At 43.2% G+C, this 26,189-nt stretch overlaps 1 protein-coding gene across 1 annotated transcript in view; it reads right to left on the reverse strand.

Moving 5' to 3' along the window:
* LOC149315829 (leucine-zipper-like transcriptional regulator 1) overlaps positions 1-24,699 on the reverse strand; it is a 48,588-nt gene extending 23,889 nt beyond the window's left edge. Inside the window, exons 1-12 of the mRNA XM_089518276.1 lie at positions 24,515-24,699; positions 23,279-23,341; positions 16,908-16,964; positions 15,371-15,450; positions 14,858-14,966; positions 12,385-12,468; positions 11,703-11,760; positions 9,810-9,949; positions 7,921-8,122; positions 6,989-7,099; positions 5,540-5,632; positions 3,506-3,601 (exon numbers count right to left, since the gene is read on the reverse strand). Of these exons, the coding sequence (XP_089374402.1) occupies positions 3,506-3,601; positions 5,540-5,632; positions 6,989-7,099; positions 7,921-8,122; positions 9,810-9,949; positions 11,703-11,760; positions 12,385-12,468; positions 14,858-14,966; positions 15,371-15,450; positions 16,908-16,964; positions 23,279-23,341; positions 24,515-24,699 (1,278 nt within the window). The remainder of the gene's footprint in view (positions 1-3,505; positions 3,602-5,539; positions 5,633-6,988; positions 7,100-7,920; positions 8,123-9,809; positions 9,950-11,702; positions 11,761-12,384; positions 12,469-14,857; positions 14,967-15,370; positions 15,451-16,907; positions 16,965-23,278; positions 23,342-24,514) is intronic.
* Between the last annotated feature and the right edge of the window lie 1,490 nt (positions 24,700-26,189).

Below are 26,189 nucleotides of genomic sequence, written 5' to 3' on the forward strand. Positions count from 1 at the left end.
GGAGGGCTCTCAGGGGAAGTATCAGGGGTAAGCCTGTTTAAAAAAGAACGTTTTCAGCCCCTTCTTAAATTGGGCCAGGGAGGTTGCTGAACGGAGCTCGATGGGCAGCGAGTTCCAGAGAGTAGGGGCCGAGGTGGAAAAGGCCCTTCTGGTGGTGTTGACTAATCTGGTCTCTGGAACTCTTAGCAGATGCTGCCCAGTAGATCTGAGTGTGTGGGGCGGATTGTACGGAGAGAGGCGGTCCTTTAAGTACTCTGGGCCCAAGCCATTTAGGGCTTTATAGGTTATGACCAACACCTTGTATTGCGCCCGGAAGCGAATAGGCAGCCAATGTAGGTCTTTTAAGACCGGTGTTATATGACTGGTCCTAGGTGTATTAGTGACCAGTCTTGCTGCCATATTCTGCACTAATTGCAGCTTCTGGGTATGGTACAAGGGTTGCCCCATGTAGAGCGCATTGCAGAAATCCAACCGAGAGGTGACCAGAGCGTGTACCACTGTTTCTAGGTCCCCCCGGCTCAGGTAGGGACGCAGCTGGCGTATCATCTGAAGCTGATAGCAGGTGCTCCTGACCGTCGCATCCACCTGAGATGTAAGGTGGAGCGACGAGTCAAGGAGCACCCCCAGACTGCGTGCAGAGTCCTTCACGGGAAGCGTGATCCCATTCAGGACAGGTGGAACCACCGCCATCCCTGGGCCAGGAGGACCTATCACAAGTACTTCCGTTTTCTCTGGATTCAAGCTGAGTCTGTTTTCCCTCATCCAGCCCATTACCGACTCCAGACAGGCAACGAGAGGAGAGATGCTATCCTTGGTTACTGAATCAGTCGGAGACATAGAGAAAATTATTTGGGTGTCATCAGCGTACTGATAACCCCGTGCCCCATGTCTCCGGATGATCTCTCCCAGCGGTTTCATGTAGATGTTAAAAAGCATGGGAGACAGAATGGCTCCTTGAGGGACCCCAGATGTTAGGGGTCTCCTGTCGGAGCACACGTCTCCCAGCTGCACCATCTGGAACCTCCCAGAGAGGTAGGACTGGAACCACTGAAGCGCAGTGCCCCCGACTCCCACCTCTGCCAGGCGCTCCAGAAGGATACCATGGTCGATGGTATCGAAAGCCGCTGAGATGTCTAAGAGCACCAGCAGGGACATGCTTCCCCTGTCAATGCCCAGACGGAGGTCATCGACCATGGCGACCATGGCAGTCTCAACCCTGTAGCCCGCCCGAAAGCCGGTTTGAAATGGGTCTAGATAATCCGTTTCATCCAGGATCAATTGGAGCTGGATCACAACCGCCCTCTCGATCACCTTACCCACAAATGGCAACAGCGATACAGGCCGATAATTATTATGCATCAGGGGGTCAAGGGAGGGCTTTTTTAATAAAGGTCTTACAATGGCCAATTTTAGTTTTGATGGAAATTGCCCATCCCTAAAAGATGTATTGATAATCCGGTGTAACATTGAAGTTACCACCGGTCCCCCCTGAGCCGCCAGCCATGAGGGACAGGGATCGAGAGAGCAGGTCGTCTTCCTAACACTCCCAAGGATCCTGTCCACATCCTCGGTACTCACAGACTCAAAGTGATCCAGCTTAACCAAGTCCACGGAGGCTCTGGGCACCTCTATTCTGGTCTCTGCTCTAATACTGGCGTCCAGACCTTCGCTTATCCGAGAGACTTTATCCACAAAGAAGTTGTTAAATCGGTCACAGCAGGCCTTAGAAGGTTCAAGGATCTGGTTCGGGGCAGGAGGGAGCTGAGTTAGCTCCCTCACAACCCTGAACAACTCTGCCGGACGCGACTCCGCGGACGCGACACGTGCACCATAGAACGAATTCTTAGCTGCACGTATCGCCTCTCCGTAGTCCTTCAAGAGATGGTCTAGGAGAGTCTGGTCGGATAAGCGCTGGTGTTTCCGCCAGCGGTGCTCTAGCCGTCGCAGAACCCGCTTCCTTGCCCAGAGATCTTCCGTATACCAGGGCTTTCTTTTGAAAGCAGGTCTGAGAGGGCACTTGGGAGCGATACTGTGTATAGCCCTAGAAAGATTGATATCCCAGATATCGATCAGGGCATCAACAGAGTCGCCGTCGGTTCCAACCGTATACCCCTGTAGGGCTTCTTGGAACCTTTTTGGTTCCATCAGCCTTCGAGGGTGGACCATTTTAATAGGTCCGCCACCCCCGGGGAGGATCTGGGTAGAAGCCTTGATTTTTGCCTCCACCAGGAAATGATCCGTCCATGACACGGGGGAAATATTCGATATTTCCAACCACGGAATTTCCATGTCCGTACAAAAGACCAAATCGAGTGTATTACCCGCGGAATGCGTAGGCCATTACCTGCGGAATGCGTATTAGAATGGGGGGGGGGGGAATCCTAATCACATAATGTATAGCAGCTTCTAAAATCAATTTCTTCGTGTACACATGCAAACATCTCAAGCATTCTTTGCATCCAACAAATACATCTGGCTCTAGGCTCCATACCATTGTTACTAAAACCAGGAACATACAATTTCTGGTCCAAAGAAAGAATAGATTGTTCAGGCATTCATGTAAACATGTGGAGGACCAAATACATGATGAGTATTTAAACATCACTTCCCAGATATCGCCATGTAACTGACAGCACCAGAAGTATACAACATTTCCATGCACCTGTCAGTTTCACCTTGATAAGGCAAAGCTCCTAATCATGTAAGCTGTAATCACATTCAGCCAAATGCCATTACAAAACCTTCTGCAGACCTTCACCTTTAATGCACAAAGCTCTCTGGTTCTGAGAAGTGTGTGAGGATGTTTGGGAACAAGGCTAGGGTCTTCCCCATCCCCTCCACACTATCGGTTAAGCTCTCCACACATTCAAGTAATGCCTGAACAGGGATAATGTTGAAGCACCTTATTTTACAAAGCCCCATACCCTTATCCAGGTAGTATGATGTTATCAGTCACCGCCAAACTACTTTTTCAACTGGAGCAGACATGCAACAGAAATGAAACTGCAAAAATCTGGAAGCTGTGAAATTAATAGAGAAACGAATCTTTCAAAAGTGTTAATCCACAGCTGTGTCAGTCAGAGAGTAAAGGAAGAAAATCAACTCATTTTAAATATGGTTCTATAGATACCACAGACTTCCAAAAAGACAAATCAATGAGCCTCACTAGAAGTCAAAATGACTAGACTGAGACTATCATACTTGGACATATCATGAGACAACTTGCTCAATAAAGTGGAAGATAGTAGGAAAGGAGGAAGACTGCTTTACAGGTGGATTAACTCAATCAAGGAAGCCATGGCACTGAGTTTACTAGATGTGAGCAGGACAGTTAATGATTGAGGCTCTTGGAGGTTTCTCATTCATAGGGTTCCCATATTTTGAAGCCGACTTTACAGCAAACAACAACACCTAGCTGTGTCACCAGGATGACCATAACTGTTCATCACTTTGAGTTAAACTGGGAGACTAGGAGTTTTAACATCCAATTCTCTGTAAAGCATACCTGTTTCAACCGTTCCCTTGCCTGTGTAATTTTCTTCCTGAGCCATTTAGAGCGAGCAGTGACAATGGCAGTATGCCCTCGAACTCTCTCTTCTTTCTGTCAGCAGGAGAGAGAGAGAGAGAGAGAGCTAACATAAAATGGAAAGAGCAGTCTTTGGCAACAGTAGGATTTGGCAGATTGTTGGTGGATTTGACAGAATGGTTAATCCATAGTTTTTTTCTTGAAAAAAACTTTTTACTTAAACTGTGGCCACCTATGCAATCACTCATAAGGACTCAGCATCTGCATAGCATTTGAAAAGCTTTGAAAATATGAAGTGCCTTCCTTGTAAACTAAGGTCTGCCTCAAGTCTGTCTTGCGGGGTGGGAATGCTCTATTTTCAAATGCAGAAGTAAACTTTGGGCCCGAACAGACAGGCCAAAATAAAGCTGCTTCAGGTCACTTTGGAGGTTTGCTATTTAAATGACACATGCATCTTAAGAGGCCAAACAGGCAAATTCTAGTGCATACGTAACATAAAACATGATGAAATAGCTGTGTGGTCTGGAATCTAACAACAAATATTGGAACCAGATTGTTGTTTGCCTTCAAGCTGTTTCTGACTTATGGCAACCTTAAAGCAAACCTATCATGGAGTTTTCTAGGCAGGCCAGGATATGACTGTACAAATTACCTTACAGTGAGCCAAGTATTTTTCCAGATCTGCTATCTGAAGTCCTTCAGGTGGAAATGTGAGAGACTGAACCCAGGACTTTTTTTTCCAAACTATGGGCCTGAACAGACAGGCCAAAATAAAGCCGCTTCAGGTCACTTTGGAGGTATGCTGTTTAAATGATGTATGCGTCTTAAGAGGCCAGAAGCCGCACCAAAGCCACACTCCAGTCTTAAGGATTGGAACGCAGCTTTGGCACTGCTTCTGGCCTCTTAAGATGTGTGTGTGTCATTTAAACAGCATACCTCCAAAGTGACCCGAAGCAGCTTTATTTTGGCCTGTCTGTTCGGGCCCTATATTTCCTTTCTTTATTACTTTTGTCCCAATAAGGCCATTGGGGATGTGGCCTTAATTTTAGAATCTACACTGACCCTTCTTCTATGTCATGTTACATGTGGAATTGTAGCAGTGTCACTTTCCTTTCTCTGCAGGCTTTTTTACCATCTTTGGCTGATTAAGAAGCTTCTGACTTCTAAAGATAGTGCAATGGCTGTGTCTTTTTGGCTGGTATATGAGTAGAACAAATAATAAAGAAAATGAAATTATTTTAAAAGCTAGGGGTTTTTCTCTCATGCGACCAAGGAATATTCCCAGATGCCCTTTCCAGTAGTAACTGGGGAAAAAACCCTGAGTAAGAACACCTTGTCCTTTGGGTGTGTGAGTAGAGGGCGGGAGGAGAACTCTCAAGTCTGGCTATACAGAAGCTTCTGAAATAGATCCAGCATAGAATCAATGCATGTGAGTACCCAGAAGGTATAGAGTATACCACATTACAAGAACAAACAGATGCATACTTGGAAGCATGAATTTAAAAATGACCGTACTTCCACCTTTAGCAGTACTTCTCAGTTACTTATGTTGAAAACATACACATTAATACATATTTGCTGGCACATTTAAAATCCAGTAAAAAAAACTTGAACTCCTGACAATCTGGTTGGCACACAGGGAAATAACCCATAGCGGATTGATTCCTCCATGCCATCCCATGAATAATGTATTTCTCCATTTTCCATCTTTCTAATCTACATTTAAATAGGCCCCCACTACCCCAACTTGGTCATAGATGGAAAGGTTTCAGTGAGATATCTCTTGTATTTGCTTTGTATAGACTAGATGCAAAGAAACTTTTCCTTGTCAATGGCACTCCTAACATCCACTGAATTAAAAAATTCAAAATGATTAAGAATTATGTCAATCATATATTCTGGATATTAAACTATACAAATCAAATATAAGCAAAAATAACAACACTTTTAGAAGTTCTGTTCTCTTCTACCTTACTTCTAGTTTCTTTAGCATTTTCTTTAGAACTCACCCACCTCTCCAAGAACAAATTCCAGATCACTGAATTGCCTGGTTTCCCAGAGTCTCCCATAGTCGTCATGTAAAGTACATTTGGGATAACAAGAAAACTGAAAATGAGAATTAAAGTGTTTTTTTAAAAGACTGGAAAAGAAGTAAGCTGATATTAATTGCATGACCAGGTTACAAAAGCATGATTGTTAAAGTTGCCATTGAACTCAACATACAATTCCAGTATCTGACAGGTACAACTCTTTTTAACAAACAGGACTTTGCAGTGGAAAGTACAGTTGGCCCTCTATTTTTGTGGTACATCGTTCCATAGGCTTGAATGGGGCGCACCCCCGTAAGCACAGGGGTGGGGCACGCACAACAGAGGTGTGCCCCATTGAGGATAACGGAGGTCGCCACTCCATGAATAATCAAGAATACGGATCTCAAGTCCGCGAGAAAAGAAAGGCAACTGTAGTGTAAAATATTCTGGCTCAATTCATGTGCTGGTAAATATTGTAGGTGGCTGTTTGAAATACAACCATGTCTAGGCAACTCCAAACAGAATATTATCTGTGTGAAACATATGAAGCACTAGTGATTTTCAACACAAGCTGCAGTATAGCTAGGAGCCACTATTCTGTGATATGGACAGCTAGAAAACAGAATCCCATTGCATAAATGGCTTGTTGCAATGAACTATCATGAAACCCCTATATTCACAATCAACCACATCTTCTACTGTTTCTGATTTAGTCCACAGCTAGTTGGGTAGAGCAAGAAACATTTCCATTTTACACTCCCAGGAATCTATGATAAGACACGCATATAGAAGAATATATACATGGGTTGCAAAGTTTAAAAACTATCCAGGTCAAGCAAAAATTAATATAAAACACCTGCTAAACATCTCCGTTATCTGTGGATGACTGGGGATTAGCTTAGAAAAAATTCATTCCAGCTTTATAATAAAGTTATAATAAACTTTCTTTTTGACCTGTTGTTGTGCCTTCAAGCTGTTTCTGACTTATGGTGACCCTATCAGAGGATTTTTCTGGGCAAAATTTGTTCAGAGGGGATTTGCTTTTGCATTCCCCTGAGGAATGCAACAGTGTGACTTGCCCAAGGTTACCTAGTGGTTTTCTATGGAAAAGCAGGGATCTGAACACTAGTCTCCAGAGTCATGGTGCTCAAATCACTATACTAATCTGGTTCTTCTTTTTGACCTAAGGCTCTGAATACAGAAATAAATGTTTTACATATACTGTAGGTGTAACACATTCTTCCTAGTCACAAACTCATGTTTGAAAGCAGACTTCTTTTTTTAAAAAAAGTAATTAAAACATTGTTGAAAACAGTTTAACTTATTTTACTTCATCTTTCCCACCAAAGTTAAAATGAGGTCAAGAGTAAACCAAAGCCTTTAAAAAGAAACTTGATTATACAATTCTTTTCTTAAAATTTTAACACACTACCTGAAATCTATACATTTCTCCACTCCTAATATTATTATCCACTGTCCCACCAAAAATGTACATCGCATCACAGATGACAGCTGCAGCATGGAATAGTCTTCCAGTTGGCAACTAGAAAGAATGAAAGGGGAGGAAACAGAGTAGATATTGTAGCCATCAAACATGCTAAAGGTCCTATTCTTTCCTCTGATTCTTGCTATCAGCATGACATGGATTACACCTCTGCACAAAATGATATGGCGGGCAGAAGACAGAAGTTCGAAGTTCATCACAGAAGAGAAAAAAGATGAATCTACTAATAACATCTTCCTTGCACTTATCAAAGACAACAGACCTCTGTCTTCTTTGCTTCTGATAAATTTCTCTGTTACTAAAACTTAGGCCTGTTACAGACTGCTGCTTCGGGTCTCTTTGGAGGTATGCTGTTTAAATGATGCATGGGTCCTAAGAGTCCGGAGGTCGCACCAAAGCCACACTCCATTCCTCAGCACTGGAGTGCAGCTTTGGTGCAGATTCCGGATTCTTAGGACACATGCATCATTTAAACAGCATACCTCCAAAGAGACCTGAAGCAGCTTTATTTTGGCAGTCTGTAACAGGCCTTAGAAAGGAAATTTGATCTCACTGCCATTCCCCTTCTTTCAAAACAACAACAAAGAAAGAACAAAACATAGGAAGTACATAGAACCCAGAGGGCAAGAATGGCAAAATTAATGTAACCCACATTACAAGTACTTCCGCATCTGTGTTTGTCCTCATTAAATAGTGGAAGGCCCATTGTTTCATTTTGGATGATATAAAGCAGATCTTTCCCCCAAAGTTTGCTTATAATATGTATGTATCATATATGAAACAGACTCTTTGTTTTACTGTCTGCTAAATAAATGATACCTGAAAGGGGGAAAAGAGAATTAAAATCTGCACTTTTTCACCTCACTATCTGGACTTGCATGGATAACTTCCCAGGTCTGTGAGTCCACATCGTAACAGTGAAGTTCATTAGGCAATGTGTTGTCTGCAGCACCACCAAACACATAAAGATGGCGATCAAAGGCAACCATTGTGTGACCATATCTTCGCTGGGGGGGAGGAGGAGAGCCTCGTAGCAAGTGCTCAGTAGGAATTCTTGTCCAGCTGGTACAGAAAAAAGGATGTTACAAAATGAGTTCACATATTTATTTATATCATTTATAACCTGTCTTTCTCCTAGGACAGAACCCAAGATGACTTTCAGTAGCTCAATCCCCAAAGAAAGGTATCAATTAGGCATGTTTCCCTGTGTAAATCTTTGTAATGTTCTGTCATTTTTTTATTATGTATCATTCTATAACACCTTCCTTCCATTGTAGTAATTGCTTTACAAATTGTTGTTTTACCTATGATATAACAAACACTTAGACTGCAACCCTAAACTCACTTAGGGCAGTAACTCTCATTAAATACAGTAAGACTCAAGTCTAAGTAAACATATAAGAATAGGATTATTGCCTTTGGTTACATCTGGCTGTTTGCAAACAACAAAGACATATGAGAAACAAGTGTATGGGAAAAAAGTTCAAAGTATTTCCTGACCTGAGTAGGTGGGTGAACTAAATGTGAATGTGGTAAATGGGATGAATTACACTTGCATACAATAAAAGGCAGGAGGACACAACTCAGTTCACCATATAATAGCATTTCTGCTCTGAATGGAGAAGAACTACACTGTTGTGGCTTTCTGGTTCCAACCTCTTGAAAGATCCACCAATAGCACACAAAATTGTCTCATAGTAGCATCATATAAAAGAGACTCAAGCTCTCTAAAGTAAGTTTTTGGTCTAGATTATAGTGTCCTTGCATATAAGATATAAGCATACTGGAAGACATTTCAAGAAAATGTCCTGCTTAAACCAATAAAACTAGATCCAGCTGTGCTCTTCAGGTCCAATTGTAGCAGATATAGACCATAACGTCAACAAAATCCTACTTCACAAGCTCAGCACTGTGTGAAAGTACTACAGGTTTTCAAAGGCTATGTCCGCAGAGCTTAGGCTCTCTCAGATTCTACCAGGTAGGAAAGGCTATAAAAATGGTTCTGGGTGTGGATTCTACCTCTGCCATTTGAGGATCAGCATAAAAAGAACAAAAAATACATTAAAATAATGAAAGAGGTTGTCACCAAAAGGGTGACTTTGGCCTGTTACAGACAGCCAAAATAAAGCTGCTTCAAGTCACAGTGGAGGTATGGTGTTTCAATGATGCATGCGTCCTAAGAGTCCAGAAGCCGCACCAAAGCCACGCTCCAGGCTGGAGCGTGGCTTTGGTGCGACTTATGGACTCTTAGGACGCATGCATCATTGAAACACCATACCTCCACTGTGACTCGAAGCAGCTTTATTTTGGCTGTCTGTAACAGGCCATAGAAAGCGTATAAGGAGTAGCTGCACTTTGCATTAAAAGCAGTGATTTACAAACTCTAGCCTTCCAGGTATTTTGGACTTTGTCTCACAAATCCTACACTATTGGCTAAGATGGCTGGGGAAGGACCAGTGTTTGGAAATTACTACCTTAAAGGAAGAACCAATCACGCCACTGAAATCAAAGATCTTCCAGGGAATTATGGGTAGCTAACAGATATCATTCAACTATTTACCATAGGTTCCACCTTCCCCTTTTCAGTTTTATTAACATTATTAATTTCTCTGGCTTTTCCCCACAATTGACAATTATTACTGTGGGCACCTTATAGAAATGACAATAAATACCTCATCTATTTATATCACGCAAAATATTTTTTAGTTTAAAAATCACTTGGTTCTGCATGATTATTTTTCATACCCACATTTTTTCCTTGAATTCAAACTGAAAAAGATTATTGGTAATCTTCGCTCCACTCTGGCCTGAAAAAACAAACATCTTCTCTTTACAAACAGCTACAGGAAAATTGCAACATGAAGGAGGAATCTCTCCAGTCTGTTTAATCTGAAAAATAGCAACACAAAATAAATTACTTGAAGAAATGTATATGTGGTACAATCACTGTCAATTTAAAATTTGAACTACAGTTGCTCCTCTTTTTTCGCAGGGGATCCATTCCGGACCCCCTTGCAAAAATGAAGTTTCGCTTATATTCAAGCCCCATGGGAAGAAAACGTAACAAACTCCAAGGTATTAGTCCCAAATAAAATACATCCAGAGTCCTCTCGCACTACACAATCATAATGCTGTGATTCCATGGCTAAATCCTAGGGTATCCTGGAGTTTATAGTTCAATGAGGCCCTTGAGCTCTCTATCTGAGAATTCTAAATACCCCTCCCTAAACTTGAAAGCCCAGATTTCCATAAGATGGAACCAAAGCAGTTAAAAGTGGAATCATGGTGGTATAATTGTGTAGTGTGAAAATGTCACCAATGAATAAATGAGACTTACTAAACCAACACTTGGGTAAGTTCTATTAATTTAACTGGGACTACTGATTCAGCTAAGACTACGACTAGATTTTGCACTAAGTTACTGAATTCTAAATGCATCTAAGCTGAAAATCTATTGGTGTGACCAATACAGGACTATCTGAAGTAATTTCCCCTTCTATGACATTCACAAACCATACCATGCTCAAAGTTCTCTAGCAGAGAACTTGGAAAGAGAGAGGCCAGCAGGAAACATAAGTCATCTTAGTAAGCAGTAAAATCTGGATAGTACATAATCCAACTGAGACACATCAATTGCAAGTGTCACATCATGAAAGTGTGGCAAATGTTGTGAAACTATGGGGTTGTACAGACTGGCCAAAAAGGATGGCATTGGGGTGGAGTGGGGGCGTGGTGACCTCCCGCCCCAACTCTGCCCCCAAGCAGCCATCACGCTATCTGGCCGACCCAACAGTGTGCGGTGTGGGAATGCTCCTGTGGCACAGCATTTATATATGCTGCGCCGAAGAAACAGTAAAAAAAATGCCACAGTAGCAGCAAGGGCAGCTTTTTGCTAGCTCAAAAAAGAGTGGCATTTTGCTGGTTTTTTGTTGTTGTTTTGAGCCAGCAAACAGCCAGATTGGGGCTGCAGTGGATTGCCGCAGCCCCAATCTGGGGCTCAAAGAGATGGCATTAAGTCACCCCTTACCCACCATCTGTTTTACCCCTATGTTAGAAGTTTGTATCAAATTAGTTTGGATATTTTGAAGAAATTTATATTTTAAACGTTGACTCCATTATTTTGCTAATGAATTATTTTCTCTGTTCACTGAGGCTGAACACAGGGAATAAATTTTAAGTGTGCTTAACCTTATAAGGAGGGATCATTGCTTCCCATAGAATGTACACGTTGCTTCTGTTCCACTTTGCTGCTAATCAAACAGATTTTGAAGACTTATGAAATACATAATACATAACCCCATTTTAGCAGAGGTAAAAAGGAGGCGATCTAATGTTCCACAAGCAATGATTCCTCTTTAAACATCCAGTTTAAAGCACTATAACTGCCATGGCTCAATGCTATGGAATTGTGGGAATTGTAGTTTGGCACCAGAGCTCTCTGACAGAGGTAAATGTCTCACAGAACTACAATTCCCAGAATTCCACAGCAATGAGTCATGTCAGTTAAAATTATGTCAACCTGGATTATTTCAGCAGTATATACATAGCCTAAGTTTTCTAGGACAGAGAGTAATACAAATTTTATAAAAACCATTAAATTGTAAGGTTTAAATTTTTAAAAAAAAACATTCAGTTTTCTTACCTCTTCCCAGCAAGTTAAATCTCTGTCTTGTAAACTAATAGTCCACATGTCATTTAATCTGTATTGGTGGGGAAAATTGTATTTTAAAATATTTTTAAAATATATGCCAGTTTAACACACACACACACACACACACACTCACGCACGCACGCACGCACGCACGCACACACACACACACATTTTGCAGGACACATATTGAGTCCTATACATATGGCAGTTCTAGTGTCAGATCATAATGACACACTGAGAGTTACAATAAGGCCTAAATTAAGGTTTATTGAGCAACTGAATTTTTTATAAAGGCTTCATCTGTACTGCAGAATTAATGCAGTTTAGTTTTAACTGTCATGGCTCCATGCTATGGAATTCTGGGATTTGTAGTTTGTTGTTGTACCAGAGCTCTCTGTCCAAGAACGATAAATGTTTCACAAAACTACAATTCCCAGAATTCTATAGCATTGAGTCATGGTAGTTAAAACAGTGTCAAACTGAATTATATATACAGTGTGGATACAGCCAAAGCAACATAAAACTAAATTAGTTTAAAGTAGTTTTGAAATATGACTATTAATAAAAGCTTTCTGTAAAGGAGATGCAGCACCTATCTCACATCTAGCAGTAATGTAATGTGAATCACTATGAGCAAAACAATTATAACCAAGTTAAGAAGACTGATACCTACCGTGCATTCCCATCATACCCTGCAAAGATCCACAGTTTATCACTATAGACTGTTGCCCCATGAGCTGACCGGGCAACAGGCAATCTGAAACAAAAACAGGTAATAATGAGATTCCATATCTACTACAGAGGCACATATTTGTCTTGTCCCCTAGAGAAATTAATGAAGATGATAATGATGATGCCTAGAGAACATATACATGCTATATACATTTTAAGTGTTTTGTGGGTGGGTTTGCTTTCATCTTAATTATTTTGCATTCAGTTTGAGAAAATGGTACAAAAGCTATTTACTAGATCAGTGAGAAAGCCAAAACTTCAAGTTTCTGGAGTTCACAAGATTAACATGAGTGCTTAAACTGCAGGCCATTTTTCAAAGGTAGAAATTCAGAGTATTCTAAATTCAAGACCTATTAGCAGACAAAACCACTTTTCTTTGCTATAATTAACATATATACTCATTTATAAGTCAACCTTAAATATGAGTTGAAAGCACAGTTTAGGGTCAAATTTAGGGATTTTAATATGGCCAGTGGATGTCGAAGGTAAAACTCAGGGGAAGCAAATGGATGCTGTCTGTGCCAGCTGCCTTTGCAAATGCTACTCCTGCTGCCTTTCAAGTGCCCATAATGTACATGTGACTCTCTGTGCCACTATGTGTGTGATTCTGTGTGAGTGTGTATGTGCACCCATATTTGGGATAAAGGTGTCCTGAAACCCACATAGTTGTACCTGACCACTGGCTAGAATTGTTATGGAAGGGTGGGTGAGAATGGGAGAGAAATCCTCCTCTGCTCAGTTTCCAAGGGAAAGGCACCTTCATCTTTAGTTGCCCAGCAGACAGGTAGCAGGCAGATGAAGGCATCAGAGCTCTCTGACTGAGGCAGCTAAATGTCTCACAAAACTACGATTCCTAGAATTCCATAGCATTGAGGCATGGCAATTAAAATAGTGTCAAACTGGAAAATGTCTGCATTTCTCCTAATTATGCATGGGTTTTACCTCTTGGGTCCAAAACACACTGCAGAAATAATCCAGTTTAACTCTACTTTAATTGCCATGCCTCAATGCTATGGAATTCTAGGAACTGTAGTTTTGTGAGACATTTAGCCTTCTTTGTCAGAGAGCTCTGGTGCCACAATAAACTACAGTTCCCAGGATTCCTTAGCACTGAGTCAGGGTAGTTAAAGCAGTCTCAAACTGGATTATTTCTGCAGTGTGTTTTGATCCTTGGTTGCATTTGCATGCAGAAACATCCTAAAATCAACACCTATTAGCTCATAAAACCACTCTTTACTGCTACAGTTGAATGGCTTAGCATTATAAGGACAAACCCATGATAACTGCACACTAATCAACCACCAGTGTTCTATGATGTTCAGAAATTCTCCGTTTCAACCTAAATAACTGCAGCGTATTGTTATCCAGTAAACTGTATGTAAGATTAACCAGACCTCCTTAGCCTGATCTTGTCCAGAGAGTTATCCGGACTCTGGATGACTGTGACTTGCAGTGTTTTATGAAAGTGGCTTGTTTTAGTAAATTACAGCTATACTCAGCCTGTTTAGTGTTTAAAAACAATGTTAACTACATTTGTTGTGGCTATGATGGAGAAAGAAAAAAAGGGAAGGACATACACACATACCTGGGACTTATTCTCATACTATTGACCATGGATCTGCATTTAAATCTCTTTCTGACTGCTACTGGGTTTGTATTTTTGGATAAGATTTTTAGATTGTAAGCCCAAGGGCAGGGATCCGTCTAACTAAAAAGATTGCATGTACAGCGCTGTGTAAATTTACAGCGCTTCATAAATAAAGGTTAATAATAATAATAATAATAATAATAATAAGAGTTCAGACAAATGCTGCAGCACTTTACAGGATGAATGGTCTACAAATTCTTACTGTTTATCAACTGACAAGAGCAGATGTTTTAGAGTTGAGCGACTCCAATGAGTCTGGGCCAATCTTTGGCCCCACAGGACCTTTCAGAGACTACAAAGGACTGTCAAAAATGCCCTCTTTCGGGAAGAAAATCTTACGAGTGGCCAGAAGTTCTCATGGTGTTGATTGAACAGTGCATAGAATATTTCCAGTCTTTTAAAAAGGTGAATGGCTGCTCCTGGAGGCTTCCCAGAGAAGCAATTATCCTTTAGCAGAATAAGAGATGTCAAGCACAACTGGGAGAGGGGGAAAAAGCTTTTTGGGGGGGGGGCTGCATATAGCCCCAGAGCTGCATTTTATTTACAGTTACTTTAAAGAACTAAGACTAGGAAATGGGATAAAGTTATAATAGAATTATGGTAGCCTTGAAGTCTTTGTCAGAACTTGGAATAATTATTTTATTGGACTATAACTCCTAAAGTTGCTTGCCAGCAGAGAGAATGGCTATTTAAAACTACCATGATAAAAACTGTTGCATGAATCAATTTATTGTTTAAACATGTACACAAATACACAGGCTCTTACCTTCCTTCAATTTTCCACTCAGTCCACTGGCCTGTTGCTAGCTTATATTCAAAAAGATCATTTTTATTCTTCAAGTTGGAATTGGAATAGATATCTCCAGTATAGCCACCTAGGTAACAATGTTATAGTATAAAGGGGGTATGTGAAACAATTCCAAAGTGAAAAGACCATTTTCTAGCACAAAACAATACATTATGATTAAGCAAGGAAGATTAACTAAGCTGGAGACTATGACATCGTGATTAATAGAGAATGTACACTGAATTCCAGAATGAAAACACTTCTAACCAGTTCCAGTAACATAAAGTATAGTTGTTTTCTATACCTTTCATTTATCAGACTGCAAGATAAATTATATTACAGTTGGCCCTTCACATTCGCAGACTTGGCATTCACGAATTTGATTATTCATGATCCAAGTGGCCAGGGAGCCGCACACAAGCCCCTCCCGCCTCCTTCTCTGATGCCTGGGACAGCTGGCTAAATAAAAAAGAATAAAATTATGTAACTTACCAAATACAAACATGCTGCTTCCATAGACTACAGCTGAATGGTGATACCTAGGGGCAGGTGGGGTTCCTGTGGTAAAAGCTCTGTGCAATCCAACACACAGCAGCACATCATACAAAGAGCCAAAAGAAAGAATTCTTATGAAAACAGCCATATTTAAAAATTACATTTAAATATTTATAAACTGTTAATAGACACTTTGGCTGAAATATTGAATTGTCAATGTAGGATGGCAATGGAGCTTCATCCTCATAGTTACATCTGACAATGCAACTTCCACAAAAACTGCCTGGCAGCACCGAAACAAAAGCGCTTCTGAGACACTGTTGATTTGGGTGCTAGGAAATGACATCTGTGATACTCTTCCAGACGTAGGATGCATCAAAAACAGGCAGCTGGACAAACCACATGGTGTTTTCTCAATGCACCCTGCAACCAGGAGAGCACTGCAGATATCATTTCTCAGTGCCCTGATCTCTTGTGCATCAGAAATGCTTTGCTTTGCAACTGTCAGGCTACAAAGGTAGTGTTGGGGGTCTCATTTGGTCATTCATGACTGTAAACATGAAATCCCAGCAGTTATGAGATGTTAAGTCCAGTTGAACTGAACTGATCATAACTACTGAACAGGATACCATCTGATGCTTTAAAATGCTATTTTCTGGCAATAGACACAAGATATATGAGGATCTACTGGTGAATCTCTTAATTTACCAGTGTAGGTCAGTAGTGTTAGATGTCTATGTAGCAACCACAAAAAGTTCTTGGGAAATGGGTGAGTTCTAAATTAATTGATGCAAAGGGGAAGGGTGGATTAGGAATGGCTTTTTATGTAAAAGTACAAGTTAATTCTGGTATTAGAAACAACAATCTAAGATAAGCATGTTTACAGCAGAAATGTTAATCCTGTGGCTGTCCAGAAGTTCTTGGACTACAACTGCTAACATCCCCCACCTGTAGTTATCCTTGGTAGCTTTACTGGGACTTGTAGTACAACAACATTTGGAAAGCCACACAATTCTCTTCCCTGGTTTAAGAGTTTCTTAACCCTAAGTATACCACAGCTTTAGTAGCTGTTTTGAATCTAGCTTTGATTGGATCCTGAAATTCTAATCTGTCTGATAAATTATGAACTACTGCCAGTGAATATAAGATTAAGTATTTTAATACAACATAATTTGCTGTATCAGACATGCAAAAAATAATAATAGTAATAATCATGTGATAACACATTTTGTTACCATTATAAAAATCTCAACCCTAAAACATACTTCCTAGGAAATAAATAATTAAACAAAAATTCTAAATAAATTGTTTATAATTATAACTCAGTTTGGTGAAGAGAAGTAAATAAAAATGTGTTTCTTTCTGCAAACAGACACAAGTTAACTAGCAATAGCTATCAAATACAGAGAAGGAATAAACAAATTTAAAGCACTAACAATCTCTCACTCTGTCATGTATTTAGAACTCTTCATTTCAGACGATTAAAAAAAACACACCACGAAATACATTAAAGAAATTAGAAATATAGTTGTACCTGCACCAAGAGCAGTCCTTCACATCAAATCTCAATAGGTCATTCAACATGGTTTTTCTTCAGAATAAGAGAAAAAAGAGTTATATTAAGATACTATGAAATATTTTTATTAAGAAGCTTTAGAGACATGGCAAGTAGTAGATAGGCATGGTAAGTAGAAGATAATAGAAAAAAGATACTTTGCAGTGAAAATGAAACAGCAAAAAAATTACCTCACATTAACTCTAGCATGTATGTCAACTTTGGCTGCACCCACACGGCAGAAATAATCCAGTTTGACACCACTTGTAGATTCTTTTTGTACAATATTGCCAAAATCTGACCATATCTCTCCGCCTCTACTGCCAAGATCCTGGTCCATGCCCTAGTGATCTCACGACTGGATTACTGTAACGTCCTCCTGGCTGGGCTTCCTCTTTCTCACCTCTGTCCTTTAATCTCTGTCCAGCATTCAGCTGCACACATTATCACTTCCACCCACCGCTCTGACCACATCTCTCCTGTGTTGGCATCCCTTCACTGGCTCCCCCTCCCTTTCTGTATTCAGTATAAGCTCCTGCTGTGGACATTTAAAGCCCTCCATGGACTGGCCCCTCCTTACTTATCAGACCTTCTTTCTCCTCACCTTCCCACTCGGGCCCTCCGTTTTGGTAGTCAAGGTCTGCTGTCTCAACCCAGGATTTCCTCTGCCCCATCCCGGATTCACCCCTTTTCACTTGCTGCCCCTCACTCCTGGAACCTTCTTTCCCCACAAGCAAGAGCCATCACTTCTTTAACCAGCTTCAAAACGGAGTTGAAAACCATCCTGTTCAGAGAAGCCTTCCCAGGCATTGCATAATTGTTGCTTACTATTTGATGTTCTTTTGGTGCCTGTTTATCGAACCATTTCCTGTATTGCTATGTACTGTATATGTATTATCCTACTTGAGAGTATGTCTTTTCCCTGGAAGAAGATTAACCATCCATTATGAGGCCAAGCCCTCCAGTCCATCTGCCTTGGTCCAGGCCTCGGAGGTAGAGAGGAACTGCTGGACCTCTTACCCTTTCCCTCCACCACTCCCTTCTCCTTCTGTGTCATGTCTTTTTAGATTGTAAGCCCGAGGGCAGGGAACCGTCTAATTAAAAAGATTGTATGTACAGCGCTGTGTAAATTTACAGCGCTTCATAAATAAAGGTTAATAATAATAATAATAATAATAATAATAATATGCACACGCCTATGGGGCTTGAATATGTGCAAGTTTTAAAACTCACTGGGTGGGAGCAGGGACGTAGCTAGGATTTTGGGAAGGGGGGGGTCAAGACTAAGTGCCACCATTATAATGGGGCTTGGGCGCGGCAGCGCAGCAGCACACACCATTCATTTTTCTAATGGAAGGGGGGGGGTCCGGACCCCAAGAACATCACCCCCTTGGCTATGTCCCTGGTGGGAGGCAAGAATGGATCCCCCACGAGTTCCAAGAGGCGACTATACTAAAGGGCTGCATTTGAAATGCATTCTGAAACTTCATCTGATCCAAAATGTTACAGCCAATTTTAAATGGAACAGTTACAAGGAGCATGCAACTTCTTGTTACAGTACAGTGCATCCTTGGTATACGCGGGGGATCCGTTCCGGACCCCCCCGCGTATACCAAATTCCGCGTATGCTCAAGTCCCGTTGTCCCCAATGGCGCCGCGCGTGCACGCGCGCCGCCATTGGGGACAACTTCCCTCCCTCCCCTCTCCTCCCCCAACTCTTCCCTCCCTCCCTCCCTCCCTCCCTCACTCCTTACTTACCTTTTCGTCGCCGGGGGGGCCCCGTCGCTGCCGCCGCCGCCGCCGCCACCACCACCACCGCCTCAGCCGGAGCCGGGGGGAAGGCCGGGTGGGGGTTTTGGAGGCCAAGAAGCCTCCAGCCTGCCACCCGGCCCTTCTGTGGCGGCGGTAGCGGCGGCAGCAGAGCACCAGCGCCAGAGGCCTCTTCGGCCCCCACTCCGCCGCCGCCACCGCCAGCACCTCTCTGCAAGGTCCGGGGGGTGGGCTGGAGGCCTCTTGGTCTCCAGTCCGCCACTCGGCCCCTGCATCGAGGTGCAGGCGCCGGCGGAGTGGGGGCCGAAGAGGCCCCAGGCGCTCGGCCTCCTCCTCCTCGCCGCGGCGCCGCCACAGCTGACGGGGGAAAGGCCGGGCGCTGCTCCTGGAGGACTCCAGGAGCGGCGCCCGGCCTTTCCCCCGTCAGCCGTGGCGACGGAGGAGAGGCCTCTGGCGCTGGTCCTCCAGCGCCATAGGCCTTCCCTCTGCGGCTACAGCCAGGGGAAAGGCCGGGCTCTGCTCCTGGAGTCCTCCAGGAGCGGCGCCCGGCCTTTCCCCCGTCAGCTGTGGCGACGGAGGGGAGGCCTCTGGCACTGGTCCTCCAGCGCCAGAGGCCTTCCCTCCGCGGCTACAGCCAGGGGAAAGGCCGGGCTCTGCTCCTGGAGTCCTCCAGGAGCGGCACCCGGCCTTTCCCCCATCAGCCGTGGCGGCGCCTCCAAAACCCCCACCCGGCCTTCCCCCCCGGCTCCGGCTGAGGCGGTGGCGACGGCGGCAGCGACGGGGCCCCCCCCGGCGACGAAAAGGTAAGTAAGGAGGGAGGGAGGGAGGGAGGAAGGAGTTGGGGGAGGAGAGGGGAGGGAGGGAAGTTGTCCCCGGATTTGCCATGCGCGTATGCTTAAATCCGCGCATGGCAAATCCGCATATAAGGAGGACCTACTGTACAACAGTTTGACTGGCTACTGGTACTCTTCCAGGTAAAAAGTCCTGGTTAGGCAAAAAGCTCTTTACAACCTGGGAGCAAACTACTTTAAAGACTGTATCCTATCATGCACGACTGCACAGGTTCTAAATTCTTCAGAACAGATTCTCCTTTATTTCCCAAAATTACAACAAATACATTTGATGGACTACAAAAGAGGTTTTTTCCAATGTTGCTCCCAGGCTCTGGAACCTCCTGCCCAGAGAGGCAAGGGCTCTTTACAGAGCACCCAAAAAGGGCGCTCTGCCGGCGCCCGTGTTTGCTGCGCGAGGGAACCACAGCAGACAAACCGCGCGGCTCCCGCATGCAGCAAAAAGAACCCGCAAAAAGCGGGTTCTTCTAGCAGTGCAGTTGTGACACCGCAAGGTGCCAATAGCGCACTTGTGGCGTCACATCCGCAATGTGACATGTAGACGCTAAGCGTCCGTCACATCAAAATGGCGGCGCCCCATGTGTATAGGGCGCTGCCATTTTGACGTCTCCAGTACATACTAGGGGTGAGGCCTGATTGGACGCTGCGTCCTCGGCCAACCCCTAGTACGTACTGGGGGCGGAGCCAAGGCCCGTCTGGAATGGGCCAAGGTTAGCTTTCTCTGTGTTGCCATTCCACTGGCAGACAAATACGATGTTTTATTCTTAACTATGTTTTATTTCACTGGCAGACAAATAAATTTAATCTGTGCAGAAGCATGTGATACCAATGTAGTACATAAATAAGAATATAATAAATGCTTCAGAGTCAGCACCCCTTCTCCTTGCATCACATTAATAAATTCTTTACTAAGTTCTATAGTAGGCTTCATCTGATTTTCAAACTAACTGCTATTCTCTTCCCTCCCTCAAATAATATTGCTTTGCTGGTACATTTGTTCATACAGTAAGTTCAGATGAGCTTAAATAAATAAATAAATAAATAAAGATGTATTCCCTTTTTTAAAATTAAAGATACAGTCCTTTCTTTACATGTGTGTTGCTTTCTAGTATATATATTAAACAGCCTGTACAGCCAGGACGTTCCTCCCAATGTTGAGGTGGAATCTCTTTTCCTGGAGCTTGGATTCATTGTTCTGGGTCCTAGTTTCTAGAGCATACTGAGGAGGGGGCTAGCTTGTTTTCTGCTGCTCCAGAGACTAGGACCTGGAGCAATGGATGCAAGCTACAGGAAAAGAGATTCCACCTCAACATTAGGAGGAACTTCCTGACAGTAAGGGCTGTTCGACAGTAGAACAAACTCCCTTGGAGTGTAGTGGAATCTCCTTCCTTAGGGGTTTTTTAACAGAGCCTGGATGGCCATCTGTCGGGGATGCTTTGATTTAGATTTCCTGCATGGCAGGGGGTTGGACTGGAAGGCCCTTGCAGTCTCTTCCAACTCTATGATTCTATGATTAACATAATCAGTTGTGGATTTATAATCTCTTGGCTGGTGGTGAAATGGTAAACTTTGAAGTACAGGAGCTCATCATAAGAGTGCCAAAGCCATACTCCCAAGAAGAATCCACAGACATGTCTGCTTTTCTATTATTTGCACTCAAAGAAGATAACCTTAGTTATAAAACAGAGCCATCCAAATCACAAAGACAAAAAATCACAAAAGAGCAACTAGGGCATGTTTCCAATACCATATGTAGTCCCCTATTTTAGGTAAGATTACAAGAACCATTATAATCTTATATTTAGTTACCTTAACTCCACTGAACTCATTGGTGCTCACTTCTAACTACAGTTTACTTTTAACTAAGTTCTACTTGAGTAATATCTTTCTTTCTTTCTTTCTTTCTTTAATTTATATCTTGCCTTTCTCTTTTCAGAGGGATCCAGACCAGTTCTGCCAACTGAGATGCAACATTTGGCTTTAATTACAAACTATAATTACAAATGTAACCTCGTTACTATTTAAAATACAAGCATAAAATGCAACACCATCTCCCTCAAAAGGAACGAAGTAATCCACCCTCTAATTATTTTCCTCACCTCAATTAGCACTATGCTTAATTTGTCACAAACAATCAACGTGGAAAGCTTCATTTATCACCTCATTCACATTCAAGTCTGATCAATTATCCCAGTACTGGAGCAGGATATGTCAGCACTTCTGGTTCCTTTACACCACTACTGACTCCTGAGGAAATCATAAAAAGGGTTCATATGCGGCGCTATCTTATTTTCTAGCAAGTAGCAAGGCTCCTACTCAAACAATATTCACATTGCAAGCACATTTTTTACAAATGCAACTCAATCTCTTACTGGATTCATATGAATTTGTTTAAGGTTGCAACCCTTGTTTTCCTGCATATCTTAATAGCTATAATATAGGTAACATTTCCACAGGTGAAGCTTTTTTCCAGCCTGAAAGTTCAAGGAGAAAAGAACAACTTCCTTCCTGTAATGGAATACTTGTTTAGGGTGGCAACTCATTTTTCTGGACATCTTAATAGCTAGCTACTGTATATGACAGGGGATACTTCCACAGGTGAAGCTTTTTCCAGCCTGAAAATGCAGGGGCAAAAAAACTCTTCCCGTGCTGGAAACTTTTCTTCTTTCCTTTTCTTTAACATTGTTACAAGGAAGCCTTCCAGAAAGAGGAAGAGAGAAAGAGATGACAAGGCTGTCCTTATGTACACTATAGAAATAATGCAGTTTGACACCCCTTTAACTGCCAAGCACGAAGCTATACTGGAGAGGAAGCACTGAGAATGGTCTGGTGTGTGTATGCTTGTGCCTTCAAGTCACCTGTTGACTTACATTTGTTGTTGCTGTGTGCCTTCAAATCATTTCTGACTTATGGTGACCCTAAGGCAAACCTATCCTGGGGTTTTCTTGGCAAGATTTCAGAGGTTTGCTGCTGCCTTCCCTTGAATCTGAGAGAGTGTGACTTGCCCAAAATCACCTAGTGGGCTTCATGGTTGAGCTGGGAATCGAACCTTGGTCTCCAGAATTATAGTCCAGCACTCAAACCACTACAGCACACTAGCTCTCCTTATAAATATCATGAAGTTTTCTTAGGCAATGAATCCTCAGAGGTGGCTTTGCCAGTTCCTTCTTCTGAAATGTAGCCTACAGCATCTGGCATTCATTAACAGTTTCCTATCCAAGTAATCCCCAGGGCCCACCCTGCTTAGCTTCCAAGATCAGATGAGATCTGGTGCCTTTAAGGTATGAGGAGACCAGCGTTCAAATCACAGCTCACTCATGTAAACCAACTGGGTGACCTTGGGTAAGCCATACTCTCTCAGCCTCAGAGGAGTCAATGGCAAACCTCCTTCGAGCAAATCTTGCCAAGAAAACCCCATGATAGGGTTGGCTTAGGGTCGGCATAAGTTGGAAACCTCTCGAAGGCACAGAACAAGAGTCCAGATAAATGAGCAATTCTACAAGCAGTGTGTCTGTGTGTATGTGCCTTCAAGCCACCTATGGACTGATGGAACCCCATGAATTTCACAAAGTTCTCATAGCAAGGAAGGTGGTTTTGCCAGTTTCGTTCCCTGAAATCTAGCCTACAGCACTGGTATTTGTTGATCAGTTCCCTTCCAGGGCTGACCCTGCTTAGCTTCCAAGATCTGACAGGATCTGGTGCTTTTTAAGATGTTTAGGCTGGACTCACCCATTATCCCCTCCAAAGACGTAGATGGCATCGCGATAGGCGACCACGGTGTGTTTGCTGCGGCTGGAAGGACAAGGCAAAGAAAGAGGATGTTATTGCTTTCCATCCCTGAAGCGCATCCTCCTTCTACTAGTAATGTTTTTGTACCCAGAAATCATAATTCCCATATATCACTAAAGGTAATGGCAATAGTTGTAACATTTGTAGTTGTAAATAGTTGTAATTTAATTTAAGTTTAATTAACTTATTTTTTAAAAAACCAACTAGGACCTCTCCTTTCTCCTCCCACTAAGCCTCACCACACTCACCCCATCTCTTCAGCATTTGTAATTTGTTTTAATATTGTGATAATTTAATTATCTTTTAATGTACCTATTTTTGTTTGCTTTTAATTTTGTAATATTGTAAGTCGCCCTAGAATCATAGAGTGGGAAGAAGCCATAAGGGCCATCCAGTCCAGGCCCCTGCCATGCAAGAAATCTCATCAAAGCATCCTCGCCCTAAGTCCCAGTTTTGGGGAAAGGGTGGGATATAAATAAATATAATTATATAAACACACAAAAGACACACACTCTCTCTCTCTCTGTGTTTATGTTTTACACTATTATATTATTATATAGTAATATAATTCCCTTCTTCCTTTGTGAGAAGCACTGGAGCCACACGCCTCTTTTGGGTGCCGCTTTGTGCGCTCCCCCTGGATATGTTTCCCACATATTAATCCTATACCTGTGCAACCAAAAGTCACTGTGCAGGCCCAAAACACACTGCAGAAGTAATCCAGTTTGAGACCGCTTTAACTGCCCTGGCTCAGTGCTAAGGAATCCTGGGAATTGTAGTTTATTGTGGCCCTAGAGCTCTGACAGAGAAGGCTAAATGTCTCACAAAATAAAAAGCCCTACAGTCCCCAGGATTCCCTTGCTCTGAGCCAAGGCAGTTAAAGGGGTCCCAAACTGGATTATTTCTGCAGTGTGGAAAGGACCAGTGCTGGGGAAACCTGGGGACTGTGGTGTTTGTGAGACATCTTTGAGGCTGTTCTCCTCCTCTGTCAGAGAGAGAGAGAGAGAGAGAGAGAGAGAGAGAGAGAGCTGTGTTGCAACAAGACAACTACAGTTCCTAGCATTCCGCTGAGGCATCAGGGCGCTTCAGGGCTGCTCAAAATGGCGGGCGCTTGGTTGGGGGGCTCCTCTTAGGGGAGGAGGAGGAGCTGGAGCAGGGGGCGTCCCTCGGTCTCACCGGGCCCCGACGAACTCGTCGCAGGGCGGGAGGCGCCTCCAGCGGTGCACGGCCTCGAAGGGCCCGAAGTTGAGGGTGAGGTACTCGACGCTGTCGGAGCAGCTGTGGTCGAAGTCCACGCTGGGAGCCACCTTGGAGCGCCCTCCCGCCCCGGAGCCCTCCTCCTCCTCCTCGCCGCCCGCCATGGCTCCCCTGCCTTCCAGCACCAGAGGCCCCCCTCTCTCTCTCTCCTCCCCTCAGGAGGTCAGCAACGCCTCTCTCAGGAAGCCGCCATGACGCAAGGGAGGAGGAGGTCACTTCCTGGCGGGTTCAGCATGGCCACGCTGGAGAAATAACCCGGTTTGGTACCGCTTTAACTGTATCTGGATGAAGGCTATGGAATTCTGGGAGTTGGAGTTTGTTGTGGGGTCTGGACCCCGCAACAGACTCCAACTCCCAGAATTCCATAGCAAAGAGCCAGACAAAGAGTTAAAGCGGTGCCAAACAAATGTCCCCTTTAACATTTGGAGGTTTTGCAGGACTTACACCTGGCCACTGAGCTGCATTATTTATTTGTACATCTTGAACATGCTTTGGCTCTTCCATAGTTTGGGTTGTATTAGTATTTCTGCAAAGGTTCTATTTACATCTGTACTAACAGAGCATCTATGCTGCTGTTGTTGTTGTTAGCTGCCCTCAAGTCGGTTCCAACTCGTGGCAACCCTCTGGGTGAGACCTCTCCAAGAATCCCTATTCTCCACTGGCTTGCTCAGACCCAGCAAGCCCTTGCCCATAACCCCCTGATGGAGTCTGTCCATCTGGCTTGTGGTCTTCCTCTTTCTTCTACCCTCTTTCTTTTCTAGCATTATTGTTTTTTCTAGTGATCAGTGCCTTCTCATTATGTGGCCAAAATACAATAGTCTCAACTGGATCATCTTTGCTTCTAAGGGGAGCTTAGAAGCAAAGCTGATCTGTTCAAGAACCCATTTGTCTTCTTGGCTGTCCATGGTATCCTAAGGACTCTTCTCCAGAACCACATTTCAAATTAATTTTCTTTCTGTCCGCTTCCTTCAGTGCCCAGCTCTCACATCCATACACAGAATCATAGTTGGAAGAGACCGCAAGGGCCATCCAGTCCAACCCCATTCTGCCATGCAGGAAATCTCAATCAAAGCATACCCTACAGATGACCATCCAGCCTCTGTTTAAAGACCTCCAAGGAAGGAGACTCCACTACACTCTGAGGGAGTTTGTTCCACTGTCAAACAGCCCTTACTGTCAGGAAGTTCCTCCTAATGTTGAGGTGGAATCTCTTCCTGGAGCTTGCATCCGTTGTTCCAGGTCCTGTTCTCTGGAGGAGCAGGAAAACTAGGTCCCTCTTCAATGTGACATCCCTTCAAGTATTTAAACAGGGCTATCATATCACCTCTTCTCTAGGCTAAACATCCCCAGACCCTTCACCATTTAAGTCACCCTCCTTTGGACACACTCATTTCTTAACATCCTTTTTAAGTTGTGGTGCCCAGAACTGGACACAATATTCCAGGTGGGTCCTGACCAGAGCAGAATAGAGTAGCACTATTACTTCTCTTGATCTAGACGCTATACTTCTGTTGATGCAGCCTAAAATCGCATTGGTCTTGTTAGCTGCCACATCGCACTGTTGACTCATGTTCAATTTGTGGTCTACATGGTA

The sequence above is a fragment of the Sceloporus occidentalis genome, unplaced genomic scaffold (genome assembly GCF_023333645.1).
Source record: "Sceloporus occidentalis isolate IW3139 unplaced genomic scaffold, rSceOcc1.0.p SCAF_3, whole genome shotgun sequence".
Lineage (NCBI taxonomy): Eukaryota > Metazoa > Chordata > Lepidosauria > Squamata > Phrynosomatidae > Sceloporus > Sceloporus occidentalis.